Source organism: Chiroxiphia lanceolata, chromosome 8 (assembly GCF_009829145.1).
Source record: "Chiroxiphia lanceolata isolate bChiLan1 chromosome 8, bChiLan1.pri, whole genome shotgun sequence".
Classification (NCBI taxonomy): Eukaryota; Metazoa; Chordata; class Aves; order Passeriformes; family Pipridae; genus Chiroxiphia; species Chiroxiphia lanceolata.
In genome coordinates this window covers 109,972-130,052 of record NC_045644.1, presented here as the reverse complement: position 1 = coordinate 130,052, position 20,081 = coordinate 109,972, and the positions used below count along the sequence as shown (strand labels likewise).

The window sequence follows — 20,081 nt, the reverse complement described above, 5'->3', positions numbered from 1 at the left end:
TACCTCTACCTACACATCCCGGGCAACCCGACGGCAAGCAGCCGGTGCAACCTTTGCAGGCATCCTCACGGCTCCGTCTCCCGCCGGATTCCAGCACCCTTTCCCGGCGCCCAGGACGAGGGAGGGGCCACGGAGAGGGGTCTCTTTCCATAGCTGTCCCCGTGGAGGAATTTCTGCTTCCGCAGCCGTGAGACCCGCATCTGGGGCCGGGCTGTCCGTCCCTCGGAGCCGCCCCCCGCCGGTCCCTTGTGCGGCTGCGGGGAGGGAGGGGCGGTGCGGCCCCGCAGCCGGCGCGGGAAGGCGTCAGCGCCGGGCCGGGCGCGCAGCCCTCCCCTGCTCCGCACCGCCCGCAGGAAGGCGCAGCGGGGTGGGGACGGGAGGAAGGAGCGGAGCCTCCCCCGGGCTGGGCAGCGCGGCTCCAGCCCCTGCCATGTCGGAGGCGGAGAGCGGAGCTGCAGGTAAGGGGGGGAGCGGCGGCGCTGCCCGCTCTCGCTCCGCCGGGCCCCGCCGCAATGCAGGAGCGCTGCAGCCCGGCGCGGCCCCGGCCCATCGGGGGAAGCGAGCTGCGGCCGGAGGGAGCCCCGGCCGGGGGCGGGGAGGCGGCAGACAAGGTCCCGGCCCCGCCGGCCGGGCTGTGCCGCGCGGGCAGGGCAGGGCAGGACCGCCGGCCCCTCGCTCCCGGGCCCGGGGGTGCCCCGCAGGATGGGATGGGATGGGGCGGGATGGGATGGGATGGGAGGGGGGTTCCTGCGGAGCGCACCCCGCGGAACCCCCCGCGCAGCCCCGCGGCTCATCCTCCATCACAGGCCGTCCCCGGGGAGCCGGTGCAGCAGCGCGGGGGGTCCAGGTGACAAAGCGATGCGGCGGCACCGCGGGCGGGGCCGAGGCGGGGCGGGAGCTCTGCCCGGGGCGCTGCGGCGGGCGCGGCACCCCCGCCGGCCGGGCCTTTGTGGCTTCGACCCCCCCGCCAGTCCGGGTGTCCCTTTGCCGAGGGAGAAGAGGGAGGGCTTAGAGAGGAGATCAGGGGCTGCTGCTGACATAGAGGCAGCACCCCGCTTGTAGCGAATAGCCTGGTGCACTGGAAGAGAAAGACCTGGCAGCTGGGTGCGAGAGACGGCGCTTTCTGGGCTGAGCGCCTGAGCATCCCGGCGCATCGTCGGGGACCGAGGAGCTCCCACCGAGGTGTAGGGGTGGGAGAAGCCCCGAGCGGGGCGTTTTACCACGTTAGCGGGTCCGCATGTCTCTGATTTTGCAAACTTGACACGAGCTGAGCTGAGCTGAACCTCGTTTTGCATGAAACAAGGATTCTGTGTGTTTGGTCGGTTTGTTGTTACACTGTGCCTCATAAATATAACACAGCCTTTGCAGGACAGAGGTGGTCTCTCCTTGTGTGGAAACGGAGCTGTGGGAGGGAAGGGGGTTCCTAGGATACAAATAATATGGGTGAATAACTCTTAAGGGAAATGCAGACTCAGCCTGATTTCATTCGAGTTCTCCATCCCTTCTTCCTCACTGCATGCTGCAAAGGTTTGAGGAAACTGTAATGCTGAGCCAAAGGTGCTGGTAGAAATGTATGGGGAAACTTAAAAGGTTGGGTTTGAATACAAATAATGGTATTTGGGGAACATTTGGAATAATATAGCTTAATTTCGGTGCAAATGGAATAAAAGAGTAATAAAGTATCCATTGAAAAAAACCCAAACCAACCAGACTACAATACTTAGAAACTATTTGAGTCTCCAAGACGACCTGCTCTACTGGATTTTCTCTCTCTCCCCCACCTCCCCATCTAAATGTTCTCTCAGTGCTTCCTAAGTAAAGTCTCTAATATCTGTTTGATTTGAAGTAACCTGTAACAATTTTATAGCATGCAGCTGACAAAGGGAAGAACAGACCGATGGATTCATTTGTCTTTCAAATGACAGGGTATCATGTGTTTTGTTTTCTGCCAACTTGCAAGGTTAGTGCAATGCAATACTGAAATGAAGTAATTTGTGACATAGGGAGAATCTGCACAGGAGGGATTTTGTTAGAAGACTGAAGACCAGGTAGTAAAGCAATGATTTGTTATGTCAGAAATCTTTATGTTCTTGCCATGCACTGGAATGCTGAAGCTGTCAGAGGAAAAAAGGCTTCAGGGATAAAACATGATTTGGTGCGTGTTGTATTGACAGTATTGATGCTGCAGTCACTTATTGCAGCACAGTACAATGCGTAAAGAAATGTCTGTGTGTAACATAGCTGAGTGTTGTGTGCAGTGCCTGCTGATCCTTGTTACAGCTTCAGTTAGCACAGCACTGCGGTACCTGCAGCTTGGTTAGTGTGAGCCTGGGTGAGATTGGTCATACCCAGGAGCTATTGCACGTAAAGCTTCTAATTGTACTGACTTCTGTCATTTCTAAAGCGTTGGCTCACGACTGGGTAACGCTGCTTGAGCCGACAAGTTTTCCTTTATGATACTGTCACCCTGTGAGCTTTCAATCCAAATGTTTAGTTCATTCCCGTAAGGACAGCAGTTGGTGTTCAACAGAGCTGCCCTTCTCTGTACCTGCAAAGTCTCCCCAAAGCTTCAGTCAGCTGTAGTGAGGCCCCAAAAGGTCTCTTCTGTCCAGAGGTGTTTGTAGCTGATGTGTGTATGGTGTAAGTGGGCTTCATCCTAGTCCACAGGGCGTGACCAGGGTGTCAGTCAAACACTGCTGTCACTGGGTGCTGGAAGAGGCTGCTGCAGCCTCGGATGTCAGCTCAAGTTAAAGCAGCCTCTGGGAGGCCAGTTCTGTGCAGAAGACCACAATGCTGCCTCAGCTATAAAAGACCTGATCCTTGCATGTACACGTCAAGATTTAGGATATGTTTTGCTCTCTAACTGTGTCACTGATGGTTGGGGTTATATGGGACTTGACTGGTGTCTCATCTTGTGCTCTTTTCTGCCAAATACTTCTTTATTTCGTTGAGTGCTGTTGAAATTTTTTAGGCCCCTCCTGGATGTCATATCTGCTGTTGCAATTAAGACTGAATTTCTTTTTTTTTTTTCCTTTTGAAGTTGCAGATCTGGTCAAATATTTTAAAATTTCCAGTTACTTATTCTTCTAAGCTGTTCTGGGTGATTAACTCCCTTTTGCCGTCCTCTGTTATGATTTTGCCTATTCTATCTATAAATGCACAAAGCAACCTTCCCTTTCTTAAAAATATACTTTTTATATTAAAACAAAAACATTAAAGGAGCCTGTAATGTCAGTTTTCTGTGCCTGAATAGGTTCTGCCTTTTGATGATGTGTCAGATGGGATTTCACAAGTATTTGACTTCAAAAAGCACACCATTTATGGTTTTAGAAACTTCTCTCTCTGGCTGTTTTAGTCTGTAAGCATTGTGAAGAAGCAAATTGGCTTTTTTGGGTATTTAAAAAACCTGTGCTGGCTCTTAGTAAACAGTAAGGGAAGATGAAAGGGATGAAAAACAATGCAGGCAAACAATGCTACTTTCTGTTAGGAGAATGAGAACAGTCATGACCTTAATTTGGCATGAAGCAACATGACCTTTTGGGGAGTTTGCATCTATTCCCTTTTTTATGTTCTTTAAGTAAAGTAGATTTTGGTATTTTCCATATGCAGCTTTAGTGAAATCTTTAGAGTATTTTGTCTATCCATAAATTACTTCAGTTCTTACTTATTCAGCTGCTGTATGACACTTGTCCCTTCCCCATTAAACAGCCTTGGCCAGTGGAAAACAGAAATGGGTGAAACTCCAGGTTGCATCAGTATTGCACTTGCTTGTTCAGCTGTATTTCTGCAATGAGAGAGGTACCAGGAGGACTTGAAGTCTGTTCCAGCAATGAGCTCTGAAGTCCATTGGTCGTGATTGTAAATGGTACACTTGCTTCACAAATGTTTTACTGAAGAGTGTGCAGATGTTTGGTGCTGTAAGGTCACAGATGTTGGTGTTGAGCTGAGGGAATGCTGCTGCCAAGTACAAACCTCAGTGATCTGAAATGCCTGTGTCATATCTGCAGGCTTCATCATCTTCACTGTGACAAGTGTCCTGGCTCCTGGGTCATTAAATTGAAACTGCCTTTTCTCGGTGACCAGGCACATTTTTGATCTTAAAAGAACATTCCATAGCTCTCATTACTCAAAAATATCTCAGCTCTGGCTCATGTGCTGTGCTTTTAAGAGTCACAGTGATATGCATTTAAAATAAACAAATGCAAGTTTTAAATATTGCCATAACTGCTGTTAAAACAGTGACGTTGCAGTGTTTTAAAATTAGTACAGCAGTGGTTAGCTGTGTAAGTAATCAGTATTAAAACAGGAAATTCCTTCAAAGGCTGTCTCAGAGGGATTTGAGAAAGGTTTTCATGTAAATGAAAAGGAAAATGCAGTCAGTTCTAATAAGTAAGCAAATGAATAAATGAAAATACTCAGAATACGAAGGCCAGCATTCAGCCTAGAAAGCCTTTATTCTTCACTAAGGACTTGACAAAATGCTCTTTCTCAGGACTGCATCAGGGTGTGTCAAGGACATCAGAGAGTGGCTGTGTTGGTGTGCCCTGCCATCAGCACCTTGTGCTCTGCTCCCGGGCAACAGTCACTGGGTGCTCGTTGGCCCCAGGATAGATTTGCAGGGCTGTGGGTGGATCAGTTCTAAAGACATCTGAATTTGCAAGAACAGGAGACCTGGAGAAGGTTTTTCTTTTAACTGTTTCTTATGTCCGTAGTTCTGAGTCAGTCCCTGAGTCAATACTCTCAGACTGTGCTCTGCAGATACAGTTTCTGAGGAACATTGAGAGAGATTTCTAGTAATTGTTATCAGTTTGAGTCCAGCAAAGTGTGTATTATGTGAATGTAGTCCCATAATAGCAGTTCCATGCCATCTGAGGGAGTTAATCCACTTCCCATCTATGAAGAAAATCTGTTTCTATTGTGGGAGCCTGCCCAACCTGCATTAGTTTCCTTGGGGAAGAGACCAGAGATAAATTATTCTCTCTATGCTACTTCCTTATCCCATAAGGATATCTGGGAATACTGCTTCAATTTGTCCATTTTTGGATACATCTTGTGTTCTCAGTGTAGTTCAGGGCCAGTGTCTAGGGTTGAAGTAGTTTCTCTCCAAGGGTTTTGCAGTCCTAAGCGCTCTATGTCCACCTGTCCTGACACAGCCTTTCTTTGAGAGGTTCCATGTGTTTGTATCCACACTTTCTCTTTTTCCTGTTCCCTGTGAGCTTGCAAGAGGGAATATTCGGGTGTCTCTTTCCTCATTACAGGGTTTGGGATGTTTTCCTCTGTCAAGAGATAATAGCAAATAACTGTCCTTTAGTACATCCTTGTCTCCTCTGGGTCATTGTTTGGGAAATGTGACTGTTTGGTCTTGTGGATTTATCATTGTTTGAGGACTCAATGCTTTCTCCACATTTAAAGATCAAAATACCTGAGGTTAGGCTAGGCTGACTGTCAACTAGACCCATTCCCTGGTGCCAAACAGATACAACAAATTTAACATCTTTTTCTCAAGTTTCCATGGATACCTGAGTAGAGCACACGCTGTAATCTGAACAGCAGGGCATGCCATTTACAAAAGCTTCCAGTATTGTCATTGTGGAACTGCTGCACTCAAAAATCAACCTTTTGTAGTAGCTTTCTTGCTGACTCAGCTATGGTCCTGTTATGATGTTAGCCACAGGAAGTCCTTTGAAGGTTGTGCCGTTGGCTTGTCACCATGACAGTGTCACTTTGCAGTTGGTTTTCTGGCTGGTCAGTGTTGGTCTCGGTGTGCACAGTCATGGCAGCTCAGAGTGGTAGAAGTGGCACTTCAATATAAGCCTGATGAGTGCTAGTATAAAAAGCTCTGGAAATGGATTTTGGTTGGTGACTGCATGACTTTATGATCATCCTACTCTACAAATACTAATCATGTATTTTCTTCTTTGCTCGTATTTTCCGTGAAACTTTCTTCTAAGCCTGATAGCTCATGTGTTTTCAAGATCACCAAATAAAAAAAATAAATGTAAACTTACTTTTGATGTAGCAATGAGATGTCACTCAGAAGCTAAATCAACAGACTATGGTTTCACAGATGACTTTGCTAATGATTTGTCAAATGTGATAGGATTTTTTTCAGTTTAGCCACAACTAATATTCTTTTATTTTCCCATGTTTGAAAAAATTGGGTTTAATAGCCTTTAGAATATGAAGGGATTTATATATAGCATCACTCATGCTGACTACTATAAGTAATGGCTATTCTAGTTGGCTGTTCTTTTTACCCTGCCCCCCAGGTTTTTTTCCCTGTGAATTGGTGAGAGAGGTTTGTTTTTTCTTGTCTGGACTCTACGAATGTATGAATCGTGTTTAGCATTCCTGAAGATTGTTAATATGAAGACAAACATTTTCAAATATTTTTTCCAATTTATGTTTTAAGAAAAGGTGTCACTGCATTCATCCAGCTTGATGCAATGCAAGATACTTTGTGAATCTCAGAATGCTTGAAAACTAAATAACCTTTTTGCCTTCTAAGTAAACAGATGCCCCCAAAAGTGTACTTTTTCCTGTGTGGTGGACACATGGTCTGGAAAAGCTGAACAGCGATTCTTGTTCAGTCTTTGAATAATATTTCCTTGAACATCTCAATCTAGAAGGTAAATCTAGGATTGTGTTCTTTTTGGGATACATTTGCCTCTTGAGATGCTTCTTAAATAGAGATTTCCAGTAAAACAGGGTTTGATAACTCTGGAATATTTTGATAATGCATTTTAAAAAGAGAAAACAATGAATTATCCCACTCTTGGGTGGGAAATCATGTTTTGTCAAAGAGAGTGATTAAGATCACTGGAGTTCTGTTTTATGAGTATGGCCCTGGGAATTAGAGCATAATCTTATTAGTGCCATTCCTGATAACCTTGCAGTGAACCAAGAGGAGGAGGTAGATGATGACAGATCACGATGAAAGAGAAGCAGCAGGAAACCTTCTCTAGGAAGTATACAGAATTCTATACATCTCTGTTTTGCTTTCTGTTCCTTATGTGTTTCTGGAAGCAGCAATGGAGGAGATGAGAGATACAGAAAAGCAGTGCTTGCATTGAGGCAAATAGTGCAAGGAAGCCTGAAGGAAGCAAGTTCAGAGAAGGGCTTGTTGGAGGAACAGCAGATTAGTGCATATTAAAGTATCTGTGGAATATTTAGAAAGATCATGGAGAATTCTTCTGCCACTCTGAGCTGCCAAATCTGTTGTTAACCCACCTTTATCACAACATGCAGCCTGCCCTTTGCAGCTTGTAACCCAGGATCAGTTTTGTCTCTCCTGGCAGTCATACGTGGGTGTGGAAGAGCTGGAGTGGAGGAAGAGAGGGATCACTGCAAGGCAGCACTGGAGAGTTCCCCCAAGCCCAGGAGCTGGGGCGTGGGCAGGTTTTGAGCAAGTTGGAATCTCCTTAGGACCGGGAAGGAAAAGGGAACTGGCTGATCACAAAAGCTGGAAAGCTCTCAAGTCATTCAAGGTGGAGCTGGATTTGAGACCTTACAGCGTAGATGGTGAAAGGGTTTGAGTTCAAGGCAGCTGAAGGGCAGACAGCTGTTGGTAAGGACCTGTCTGAGGCACTATATACCCAGCACACACAGGAGCGTGATCACTCTGGTTTAGTCCAGCTTACCAAGCATTAGTGAGGTCAGACCAAATGTAGGTAAAATAGTTCAGCCTACACCCTGTCAAAAAGAGGAGAAGGGAACATAACCCATGTGGCATTTTCAGAAGGTTATTGCGAGTTCTTGTGTGTTTTTTTCATCTTAAATTAAGTTCACAGGTAGTGTCTTTCGGTTTCCCTTTGCCAGTGAGGTGCAGGAAAATTAATACAGTCCAGAGAGTGAGTTGTTAAAAAACAACTTGGGGTTGTTTTTTAATACTAACAATCAAGGTAAAAACTTGACTTAAAAAGCTGGATGGCATAGTGAAAAAGTAATTCCTCTAGTCAAACCATAATCATGGTGGGAGACAGTGTAAAAGCATAAATGGAAAAGGTCAAAGTCGTAATGAAAAACGTCTTATTCTTAGAATTTTATCCAAAGAATTGGGAGATTTTTTTTTTTTTTTTTACTTAGGAAATTACTGCGCTCTAATTGGTATCAGTGCAATGAATACCAGCTCTTCGGGGGACCAGATATTATGAAAGGCTATCAGGAAACTTGGATTTGTATCAGAGGTTAGCTATGGCCGTATTCATGGAAGAGAAGTGTATCACAGTCTTCCAGCAAACCAGCTGGATGCTACTGGCATTTTAAAACAAAGAACTCTGATTCCGTTGATGGCAATAACAGTGGTGCCATTGGATTCAGTAGAAACAGAAGGTTCTTACTTCTGATATGAAATATGGGATCTTTTTATTATGCATAAGAATATTTTAAGTGTTTTTAATTTTTTTTGTATTTGCTTCTCTCAGTCTCTTTTTTTGTTGTTCCTTAAGTCTTTTCAAAGGCCATCTTTGTGTTTACAGTTAAATGCTCTAGGTTGTCATGTTACATTTGGAAGCTCTGACATGTTGTACTTAATGCAAAGCAAAATCTCAGCAATGGGAAAAGCTGAATAAGCTAGTAGCAATATGGTAAACCCTTCTTTTCCTGTTCAGCAAACATCATTAGCCAGCTTTGCTTGTGTCAAAATTATTTTCATGCTCAAAAAGATATATAATCTTTTGAATGAAAAACAGTGGTATCATTCCACTCTCTTGTTGCCTGATGACTACTCTATAGCCATATTTGATTCAGTACATCAGTTTGGGGTTTTTTCCCTTTTTTTCCTAAATTTTAAATCCAGACACAGTGCCTAAATAGGAAATAAAGCATTTGGCTAATATTTTGGTATTGCCAGCAGTCTGACTGAGAGCAGAGCAGTATATGTACATATAGCAGCGGTCACTCTCACCATGTGCTGGATGGCTGGAAATTCCAGAAAATTGGCTATCAGATATGTGCCAGTGTTTGATTTGTGAAAGTATTCAGCACATACATGGTAAATTCAGTTAATTTGGATTTATTGGAGTCATATAGCTCACTTGTAATAGTGGTATTTTTAGTAGGTTTAATGCATCCCAACTTACCCTGTGCATCTGGTTCATCAGCCTACAAATAGCTGAGAGCTCAAATGTTTTGGCATATGGAACAGTGGATATGCATTATACAAATCAGAAAGAGTTATTGCAGCTTTCCTCTTGAGCCAGGGTGGTGTACTGCAGCTATTCTCAGTTGGGAGTTTGGGAGAGCCTGGAAAAGGGTGTGCAAGAAACCACTGGGTCCTTGGAGCGGATCCTCGAGCTCAGTCAGAGACGGAGATCTGCACAACGAATGGAAATAACTGCATTGTATATTACGGATTGAAAAAACCAATTTATCATTGTAAAAGCACTTCTTAAAATGCTGTAACTATGATCTGAAATAAGGAATAGTATTGATCCTGTTGTTGATTCAGAAAATAGCGAGAAGAGTTTAATTAGCAAGTGTTGGGTTTGTGGCCACTCTGTCAGGATAGAAATAGAGATTAACTTGGGTTGATTGGGATATAATGTACACACGAGTGTTCAGGTGTGTTCCTACAGAGAGGTGTTATCGTGGTGATGCTGCTGATTTTCAGGTTTGCAAAACAGCTGTAGGAGATCCAGAGCATGGTGAGCCCCTTTCACCATCACTTGGAAGTGAGGTCTGTGAAGGTTTGGAAAATGCAGCTTCTCTCCTCACCAAGCCTTTGCGTTTGTAGGCATGACTCTACAGTACTGCAGAATGTGCCTGAAAAGATCCATGGTGGGGTTTCACATGGCAAAGTTGGGGCTTGAGTCATTATTTCTTCTTCTTTTTTTTGAAGTTGTTTCTTTTCCATCTGGTGTACTGGTGACACGAGATATATTGAGAAATATGTCCCCTTTCCTGATCTGACTGCAGTTCTGTGCTTGCTTTCTGCTGTGGAGTAGCATACCATGCTGCCGGGGTTCCTACTTTGACTTGTCTTGTGAAATTTGTAGAGATGATTCCCACTTTAGCTTATCCATTGCCTATGTTGCTTGGATTGCCAGGAACCTTCTGCCAGGAATCCTCTGCTATGGTGTCCTGCTTCACTGGGGGAAGGAACAACTTCCATGAAATGTGAAGCAGGAGATTTTACTGATACCTTGTGTAGTTCAGTTATATATAGTTGAAATATTTAATAAAAACTGAATTTAGTAGAAAGGAGAATATTTTGTGTGGCTGCTAAAATGTTATTTTGTTTGAGTCCCACCTTAGTGGGTTGTGACTGTGAGGTTGAACAGTCATCTTTCTAGAAACAGGTTGAAGCTACTGTCTTGAAACTGGTTATCTGGGCCTGTACTGGTCCATGTCTGATTTTTATTTTTTTTTATTTTTTTTTAGTGTTCACTAAAACTCATTTATCCAGATCTGAATAGGAATGTGTGGCAGGGGCTCCCAAATATTCAGAATAGACTTATAGTCTTGCAGCTGCCACTAACTGATCTTTCTAGTTAAATGATGAGCTTGGTCCTGTTCTCTGGACCTATTAGAAAATCAGATTCAACTGAACATGCAATCAGTGAACTATTCACACTGCATCAGCTAAGTTTTTATAAATGTTCTGGACTTTGCTTCTGCTCTGCATTCTGTGACACTTAAAGGTTAATCCTTTATTGCGTTTTGTTCAGATCTACAATGTAGCTGATCATTTAGTGAAGAACAGAAAAGGCTAAACTGATTAGCCTATTGCAGGAAACCACAGAAAATAAACTCTTGCATGTGTTTAGATGAAAAGAAGGAATAATTTAAATTAAATCTACCAAACCAACAATTGGAGCTAATGTGATAATGAATATGATTCATTATTAATACAGTATCTGCTGATCTCATAATTTCAACAAATTCTGTAATTGTTTAAGAATTTGCAAATCAGATAGGACCCTCTGATTGTTAAGAAAAAGTCTGAAAATAGGAGCCTTCTCTGTTTTCCCTTCCACTTCTGCTCACCTTGAAAATTCTCAGGGTGTTCTTTGGCAATTGCTTAGGTTAGGACTAAAGTCAGAAATTGTAAAGATGTGCTCAAAGTTATTCTGTACACATTTAGTGAAATTACCCAAGCTCCTGATATAGACAGTCAATATTCATATTGTAAGTAAATTTAAGAATTTTTATTCAAGCAGTTTGCACTGTATTTAGAAAAAGATTATTTTCAATACCGGTGTAAGTGTTCTAAGACTTACTTTAATTTGAATTCTAGATCAAATTTGTCCATTTAATTTGGTGTGCAAATTGGCAAGGATTAACTGTTTATTTAATGTATACTGTTTAGCTGTATGTTCCTTTCATAGCATGTAGTTTGACACAGATAGAGATCCTTAGTAAACATGGGAGATAAAGCTGGAACTTGAGCTATGTGGAACATTACTTATGTTTTTTCATCACAGAAGCCTTAATAAGTTATTCTGCATTTAAGAACTGTTCCAAATACCGTGATACTATCCAGGACAGGCTAGGTATCCGTGATTGCAAATCAGGTTCCTTGCAACCCTTTTCCCAATCTCTAGCTTGGAGCAGATGCTTTTGTTTCCTTCAGATCAACCAATCACAGTGCTTTAGAGATAAGAGATTCTTAAATATCCTGGAATATCCATTAATTTACTGCTCTTCAGAACACAGCTGTAAAAACTGGTGGCACATGCACATTTTTTTTCCCCAAGGAAACACTTAACAAAATATGAAAGTTCCCACATGGGCAAATATATTTTAACACCTTGCAGTTTAGATAAGGTAGAGAGTATGATGTTACAAATTTCCTAATTTCATTTGCTTTTAACAACTGTTTCACTGCTTGTTGAGAAGAAGTCTTGACATTGAATTCAGGGTGATGGACTTGCAAGCCATTTTCTGTATGTGCCAACCACCCTGATAAAACACATCTTAACTTCCCAGTATTCTGAACTGCACTTATTCATTTATTACCTCTCTGAGCATGTCAGAGCCTCTTTTAACAGCAGACTTGGAATATCACAGTTATGGCTGCCCCAGTTATTGCACATGATTAGTTAGTAGTCATGAAATCAGTTCCGACTTCTGCTTTTGCCAACATGATAGCACCTCCATAAAACCACTCTAACAGTACCTTTGGGTTGAAATTGTACTGTGCTACTTCAGAGGTTGTAGTGCTGCCTTCCATGATTTTCCTTGCTTGATCTTTCTCTAGGCTGGTGGCATGTAGGATGCATTGTAGAATTATTTTGTTTAGGTGGGTGTTTGCAGGAGCAGCAGTGAATACAGTGCAGAATGGTCATGGGTTTGGAAGGGGTTTTTTTCTCTCTTCTGAAAATATTGATAAATCACCTTAACCTTCCAGCAGAGCTGAAGAGTTGATGAAAATTAGAAAAAGTTAGTCCTTCTACAATTTCAGCCTTTATGTGTAAGTTGTCAAGAGCATTTTGAAAGTGAAATGGACAATTTGTTTCAAAGATTTTTGATTAAAGTATCCAAGTCCATTTTCTGTTTTAAACATTATTTTTTGTGGATCTCTCAGACCTCTTAGCTCTGATTAACATTTTTGGATGTGTTAGCAAATATTTTTACACTTAGGAATACAGTGAGTGTCCTTGTATACTTTTTACACCTCTGGATTATCACAAGTTAAGTGAATAAATTCTTGATAGAACCCAAATTAGCAGTTTCATTGGATGGATATGAATATTGCGCTGGTTATTTAATCACCGCTCTGTGAAATACAAAAAGAATGTGTATACTGTCACACAGGACTTTCAGAGTTACATATAAAGCTATAAATAAGTTCTCAAGGTACACCCAGGCTGATAACTGAAGACAGGATGGAAAATACATCATGGAATGGTTTGGGTTGGAAAGGACTTTAAAGATCATCTAGTTCCAGCCCCCTTGCCATGGGCAGGGAATCCTTCCACTAGCCCAGGTTGCTCCAAGCCCTGTCCAACCTGGCCTTGGACTCTTCCAGGGATGGGGCAGCAACAGCTTCTCTGGGCAACCTGTGCCAGTGTGTCTCCACCTTAGTAAAGAATTTCTTCCTGATGTCTGGTGGAAATCCCTCTTTCACGTTAAAGCCTTTGTCCTTTGTCCTATCACTACATGCCCTTGTAAAATGTCCCTCTCTGACTTTTTTGTAGGCCCCCTTTAGGTACTGGAAGGTGCTCTAAGCTCTCCCTGGAGCCTCTCTCCCGGCCTGTCTCCAGAGCAGAGGTGCTCCAGCCCCCTGAGCATCTTTGTGGCCTCCTCTGGACCTGCTCCAGCACATCCCTGAAACATGAGTGCGGAAACAGGTAACCAAAAGAACTAGTGACAGGGAGAAACACTGCAGCACAGAGAGGGTGACTGATGTCTGCATTTCTGGTCTGCAAAGTCAGCATCCTCAGCAGGGGGAAAGAGCCAGTTTCCAAAGATGTTGAGTCAGTATTGTGATGTCCTGGTCTGCTCAGGAAGTACTGGTTCAGGTCCAGCATTCCCCTGGAATGACAGCAAGATGCAAGGAATATATATTGTGATCTATTCCTTTTATTTTTTTTTTCTGTGCTGAAATACTGTTCTTCAATTCTAAAACAATGATACTTTGATGGTACAATAATTAATGTTTGGAAAAGAGGAAGAAATGGTACAAAGGAGGCTCATAACAGCATCTGTTCTGAAGATATCTTAATGAACCAAGCAGACCCTGTGGTTGTCACATTTGGCCTGTGACTTTTTGTGCTTCACTGCAAGAGGAGTAACATTATATATTCCTGGAGAACTTGTGTATGAAATGCAAACATTCTGCTTCTGTAAATGCTTCTGAAAACCAGGCTGAACATGCATGTTATAACTTAAAGAAATAAATGGTGTACAAGAGCAATATTAAGATTTGGAGGAACATTTTTTTTTCCTGTGGCAGATTATCCCATAGTTGCCCACTGCAGAGTTTTTGAATCTTCCCTGGGAAACAACACATATTTGAATACCAGAAACAACAGGATTCTTCACTAAGTGATTCTAAGGTCTTTGAGAGTAGCTTCTGTGTCATCTCAGAATAAAGCTTTGACTTGTCAGTCATGTCTCGGACTTACATGCTATGCATAAGTGTGTGATATATCCAAATAGTAATAAAAATACATTGAAATGTATTATTTAATATTTGTTATGATTATTATTCTTCAGAGACCTATTACATCATTCTGCTTTACATCTCATTAGCTTGTATTCTACAGAAGAGAATTCAGTAAACTCAAGGCTTACATTTGGGGATGGAGGGGTATGAGCAGGAACAGAGTGTGTGGTACCATTTCTACCTTTTGATAAACTGTTGCATTCTTCATAAAAGAACATATATATAAATCCTTCTAACTCATCGATACTTAATTGTTTTAATAAGCCATTTCCTTTTCTGTCATCAACAGTGTAAATACAAATAGTGCATTACAGTATTTATCACTCATTTGGTCTGTTCCTTTAAAGGAAGTTTTAGTATTGTATGCCGGGTAGAAATATTTCTTTGATGACTTGTTAATAATACTTTCCTTTTTCCCAGCTGGGTTCTGTCCTGCAGTAGTATTAACAGCTGCAAGATGTTTCAGTGCAGAGTGTATTGAAGAATAAAAACAGAGACAGTATTGGGAAAGTTTCAGAATAAAGGCTCGGGATGGACTAATTGCAACTTACTCTTCCTGCTTTGTCCAATTGCTATCAACTCCTCTTTTTCTCTTAAAATTAATCTGTCTTTTTTGATCTCACAACTCGTGTTTACTTTCTGCATTCAGACATTTAAATCTTGGGCCGTAATGTGAGCGTGTAGTGTTCGAGATGCTTGTATCAACTATGATTTGTGAATATATTTAGAAAGAATTTTAAAATTGTACATGGCAATGTAAGAGGCAAAAGAATGGAAGTTAGTCATGAAGGTCAGACAAATATTTTAAAACCGAAACTGCAGCTGTGTCTTAGCATGTTGTAAGGGCAAACCACGTATTTTAGATGGCAGCTGTGGAATTTGCTTTTTTTTTTAGCAGATTTGTTACAACTGAAAAATAGTATAGCTGTTTGCAAAGCACATCCTGCTCCTTCTGCTTACTGACGCTGACAAACGTTTATTTCCTTTTAGATGCAGTTTCCACATCTGCTTACTCATCACCAGCCAAAAGTTTGGGAGACCCTGGAATAACTCCTCTGTCTCCTTCACATATTGTGGTAAGAAGTGCACTCTTAACATATACTGTGTGCTGACGTTACTTTCTCCTGCCTGTTTAGTGGGACATAATTTCTTCAGAAAGCTGTCATTTTCTCACATGGTGTTCCCCTTTATGCTATCCACAGTATTAAGTGACATTTTGATCATACTAGGGTTGATGACAGACCTCTCATTCATTTCATTTTGGTCCTGGTGTTTTTTACTTACTGCATACTTTTGTATCAAACACAGGGGCTTCTTGATCCTCAGGGTTCCCAAGTTCTGCCCCTGTGGTTATCACTGATTTATTTAGGCAGACCCTGAAAAGTCCCATTCAGAAAAAAACAGAGGGATATATATGATACTGAACAGTAAAATCCAAATTCCCAGAGAAAAGAATCTCCTCTTATAGATACATACATCTAGAGAGAGACGCTCAAAATAGAACTGGTTTCATTTCTTAAGGAAATTACAACTTCTATAAGCATTTAGAAGCAAGCAAATGTCCCATAAAGGTAGTGTGTTTAATCTCTGGTACATCATGCTGATTTTGTTGATAAAATCCTATTAAGTCTCATGTGTTTTTAAGATCATCTGTATGATTTGTAACACAGGAAATGCACAGTGGATTTCATGATATTGCAAGGGATTGTGTTCAGAACACATTTTATCCTTGTCAGACTTCTGCCTTAGCTTTCTGAATCGAGTTCAGAGTTGTGCAGGAACCCATCTTGAAGATTTCCAGTGTTCTCACTCATAATTTTTTGCTTTTATTACCTTCTTTCTCCATATACTCTCGAACTTCCCCTTTTGCTTCTGTCATACTGATGAATTTACATCCTATTTCAGTTACATTTGCTCCTTAAACTCTTTGAGGAAGACATATAAAGAACATATTGTCCTAGTTGAAAAGCTTTATTAGGAGAATCCAAATAAATCTTTTCATGATTTGAGACTGAAACTTATTACGCTTGTTTCTCCATTTTAAGTAGCAGGCCTATGGGCTGATCTTGGCAAAAGTAGGGGCACAATGGAAATGTACTGGAAGTAGGCATGGAACTCATGGAGATATGTGGGGAATATGTGGTACACTGCTCACAGAGTGAGAACATTTGGCAGTTCCTCTGTAAAAGATAACTGACAGTTGCTTCAGTTCTCTTGTCTTGCTAAGTTGTTTGTGCTTTAACCCCCATCAGCATGTGAATAGCTCTTTGATGTTTATTACTTATTCCTCCTTTATATACGGTTTAGGTTTGGCCACACCCTACTGGGGAATTGTACAACTTGTTTATTCACACCGTGCTTTGTATCAAATCATTATGATTTGAGCCATAATCCTTCCAGCTCTTCTAGTTAACATTCCTACATTGCCCTTGAGCATGCTTTTCAGGGATTGCAGGATTACAGGTAAAAGGCAGGAAGGAGGATTCAAATTCACCATAAGCAGCCAAACAGCTTTCCACATTCTAGCACAGGCAGGAGGAAAGAATGCATGTAGTGCTTGCAAAGTAAGTGTTATGTAAATTCTTCATAAATAAATAATTTTCATGGGATATAAAGCTTATTGCTGTATTTGGATTGTTCTGTCTCTGTTATTTTTGAATAGTAATAGTACCTCATGTTCAAGGTTATCACACAGTTAACTCCTAAAACCACCAAATAAGTCCCAAATATACCACATCAATGGATATAAACATATTCTTCAGTTGATGAGTTTAAGAAAAAAAACCCAAAAACCAAAAGAACCCCAAAACCATAAGTTTTAACAATATAGGATAAGAAGTATTCAAAAAATTAGTATGAAGGAAACTCTTGATCAGAAGGTTATATATAAAAGGCTCTAGCAAATATGTTGAGTCATATATTGAATTTCCTCTTCCATTGGAATGTGCAGCTTTTTGGTGTCAGCTTTGTCACAAATGCTACTGTAGGGAAGCCCTTATTTTATATACATGTCACAGAGAGCAAAAGTACTGACGAGTTACAGTTATTCTGATCAGTTACTCAGTCTCTGTTTTGCTTCTACTATTTAACAGAAGGACTCTGATGCAGATGATGCTGTAGAACAGTTATTTCTTGTTGTTGTGGCTATTGATTTTGGCACAACATCCAGCGGCTACGCCTACAGCTTCACCAAGGAACCAGAATGTATTCATGTAATGAGGTAAGGGCTGCAATGCAGCATTTCTTTTTGGACTGTGATAACATGGGGCTGTCTGCAGTAGCCATAGGTATTTCCTACAGGAGCCTGAAGTGTCTAGATCTGTCTAGACATAGTATGAATATTTCTCATTATTATAACTTTCTGCTGCATGTTATTGTATTCTGATTTGCTTTAGTAGTCAGTGGAAACATATCCTCTTATTTTGCTGAGTTTACCAGATGACACAAGTGAAAGGAGGGATCAGTGAGTATATAGAATTTTTCAGGGAGCATTAAGTCAGGATACCCTTATGTTAGATACCAAGAGAAGCTACACTTTACTGAGGGTCATGGCATTTCCCATGGAGCTGCCCATCCCCTGGAATCATACTTGTGTACAACACTAAGTTACTTGCACCCAGAAACTGGTAGTTTGTTTGACTGATTGAAGCTTTGTAGCACTAAATTTGAATCCAGTCTATGATAATGAACCAGTGATACTGGGAAATAAGCAATCAAAAGGCATGAATGTAAAAATGAAGGTTTAATGTGAAACCTGTTCTGTTTTATATGTATGCAAGGGACAGACTTCAGATGCTCTTAAGGGGGGAGTGTATTTTTTTATTTCTTAATTAAGTGAACACAATATAAATCAATACAATTGCAAATAGAAAAGCTGTTAAGGCAGCTATCAGAAAGGTGTGCCTTGCAAACCATTGAACACTATTTTATAGTCTTTTTATTAAAAACCTATACAATTCTTAATGAAGTATATGTAAAATCACTATGTTGTAACAAGGCCAAGATAATTTCAGACATAAATTAGGTATGAAAGCTCAGTCATAGAAGAGTCTAAACAATGCTGCTGTTATAGCAGTAGGTAATGTTCTGCAATACTGAAAACAAAAGGTCAAAAAGACTAATTTGCTGCAGTCTAGTGTGATATACTGCAATTTTTCTAAGCAAAGATGCTGGCTGAATGCAGCTCCCTTAATCTCAGCAGACAGTATTGGTTGTGCAGTCAGCCTGCATAGTTGGTTTGTATATGCTTGCAGGATATTTCTAATGCAACTGAGGGATTTGAAATACTGTCTAAGGGGAGGTAAATTTCTCAATAGTATTGTGCCATCCAGGTGCAAAGTACCACTTGCAGTATGGACAACTAATGCTTTTGAGGGCTTTTATGCATTTCAACCCTCTGGTGTTCTCTGACCAGCACAGGAAGGTGCACGAGGCTGGAAGTCAAAAGACAGGCCATGTGTTGCTGTCTCAGAAAGGTTACAGGATTGGCAAGTTGAAACCCAAGTTTATCAGTTCCTATTCTCTTTCGACAGCAAGTAATTAATTAAAGTTCTCGAAGAAGTTGGATGCAATGAGGGAAGACATCACTGAAGCTGTACCTGAGCAAGCCTAAAGTGTACATTCTATGCTGTTCCTATAAGCTCTGTGGAGATTTTACTGTGTGAAATCCCTACCATTTCTAGGGAAGTCCTTTAAGTTCTTTGGACTCAAAATTTTATCTTAGGACCTGATTTTGCCATTGGGTTCACATTACAGACCAGCTTCTCCTTCCAGGGTACCAGGCTTCCTGCGGTCGATGATTGGGGACACTGAAATCTAGGTGCTTTGTGCCCAGCTGAGAATATATTCCTAATCTTAATTGACTTTACTACTTATGGTTCAAAACATGGTATTTTCTTCCTAACACAATAATGGTAGCATGATTGTGATTTCAGAACTATGTAGTTATTGTATGAGATACTGATATTGAAAGAAATTAAATAAATTACTTCATGGATTTCCAACCGGAAGAGAGGAACATCTGGCAGGGGGGTAAATGTATTCATATTTCCAATAGGTATTTCAAACAATGGAAAATATGTTAATACCAAGAATTATTTAAAAAATTTTTAAATAAATAAATATGGCTGGCGGGGAGGAATTTTGGAAAAGATATAACTCAAACTGACTTACCAAATAATGTATGTAATGTTTTTATATATATTTATATATAAATACTCATGAAATTATGAAATTCAATTAAAAGAATGGTATATCTATCAAAATAAGTCTTCAGTAGTTCAGAAGGTATTAAGAGGTTCAAACTCTGTATATAATGAGGCTTACATGGAGGATAATTTACAAATATTTCAGGAGAGTAAATGTAACTTCCCGCCCGCACTCGAGAATGTTTACGTTAAAATAAAGCATACCAGTGATGCATGGTCCTCTGTGCTTCCTAAGATTTTTTCCACCTTTCCCTCCTTAGTGTTGATCCTTTCCAGATACTTAGATTTCTGACTGCCTTTTAACAAAGCTGCTTTTCTGTAAATGTCTCAGGGAAGGATAAGATGGGTTTATTTAGAAGGTCCTACTTTGGAAAAAATGAACATAAGGGGCTTTAGCACCAAGTTTGAGTGTAATGTCAGCAGCACCATTATTCCAGTCCTGTAATTAGTAGGCAAAGTCATGTTTTTGTGTTTGTTTATTTGCTGTGATGCCCAGTACTAAAAAAAAACAAGTTTGTAAGCATTGACCTAACAGAGTTCTTTAAGCACATACTTATCTTTAAACGTATGAGTAGCCTCACTCATGTCAGCATGTGTTTGCAGTTGGTGTGTGTTTCTTGATGAACAATGAATGTCTTCACTTTGATTGCAAACCACAGGTTACTGTTTTATCAATTTTAGGTACAACTTCACACGTGACAACTCTTGTAATTTCCCCCCAGCTTCTCTTAAAGGTAGTTGTGGTTGACTTCAGGTTCTTGTTG

At 41.0% G+C, this 20,081-nt stretch overlaps 1 protein-coding gene across 2 annotated transcripts in view; it reads left to right on the top strand.

The window, feature by feature from the left end:
• Window positions 1-250: 250 nt before the first annotated feature.
• The window catches only part of HSPA12A (heat shock protein family A (Hsp70) member 12A), a 55,254-nt gene continuing 35,423 nt past the window's right edge, over window positions 251-20,081 (top strand). The window contains exons 1-4 of one of the 2 annotated variants that reach the window (XM_032695445.1): window positions 251-458; window positions 13,140-13,292; window positions 15,101-15,186; window positions 17,203-17,330. In XM_032695445.1, coding sequence (XP_032551336.1) covers window positions 13,277-13,292; window positions 15,101-15,186; window positions 17,203-17,330 — 230 coding nt within the window. In that variant the 5' untranslated portion in view covers window positions 251-458; window positions 13,140-13,276. The remainder of the gene's footprint in view (window positions 459-13,139; window positions 13,293-15,100; window positions 15,187-17,202; window positions 17,331-20,081) is intronic. The other variant, XM_032695444.1, reaches the window with a different exon arrangement.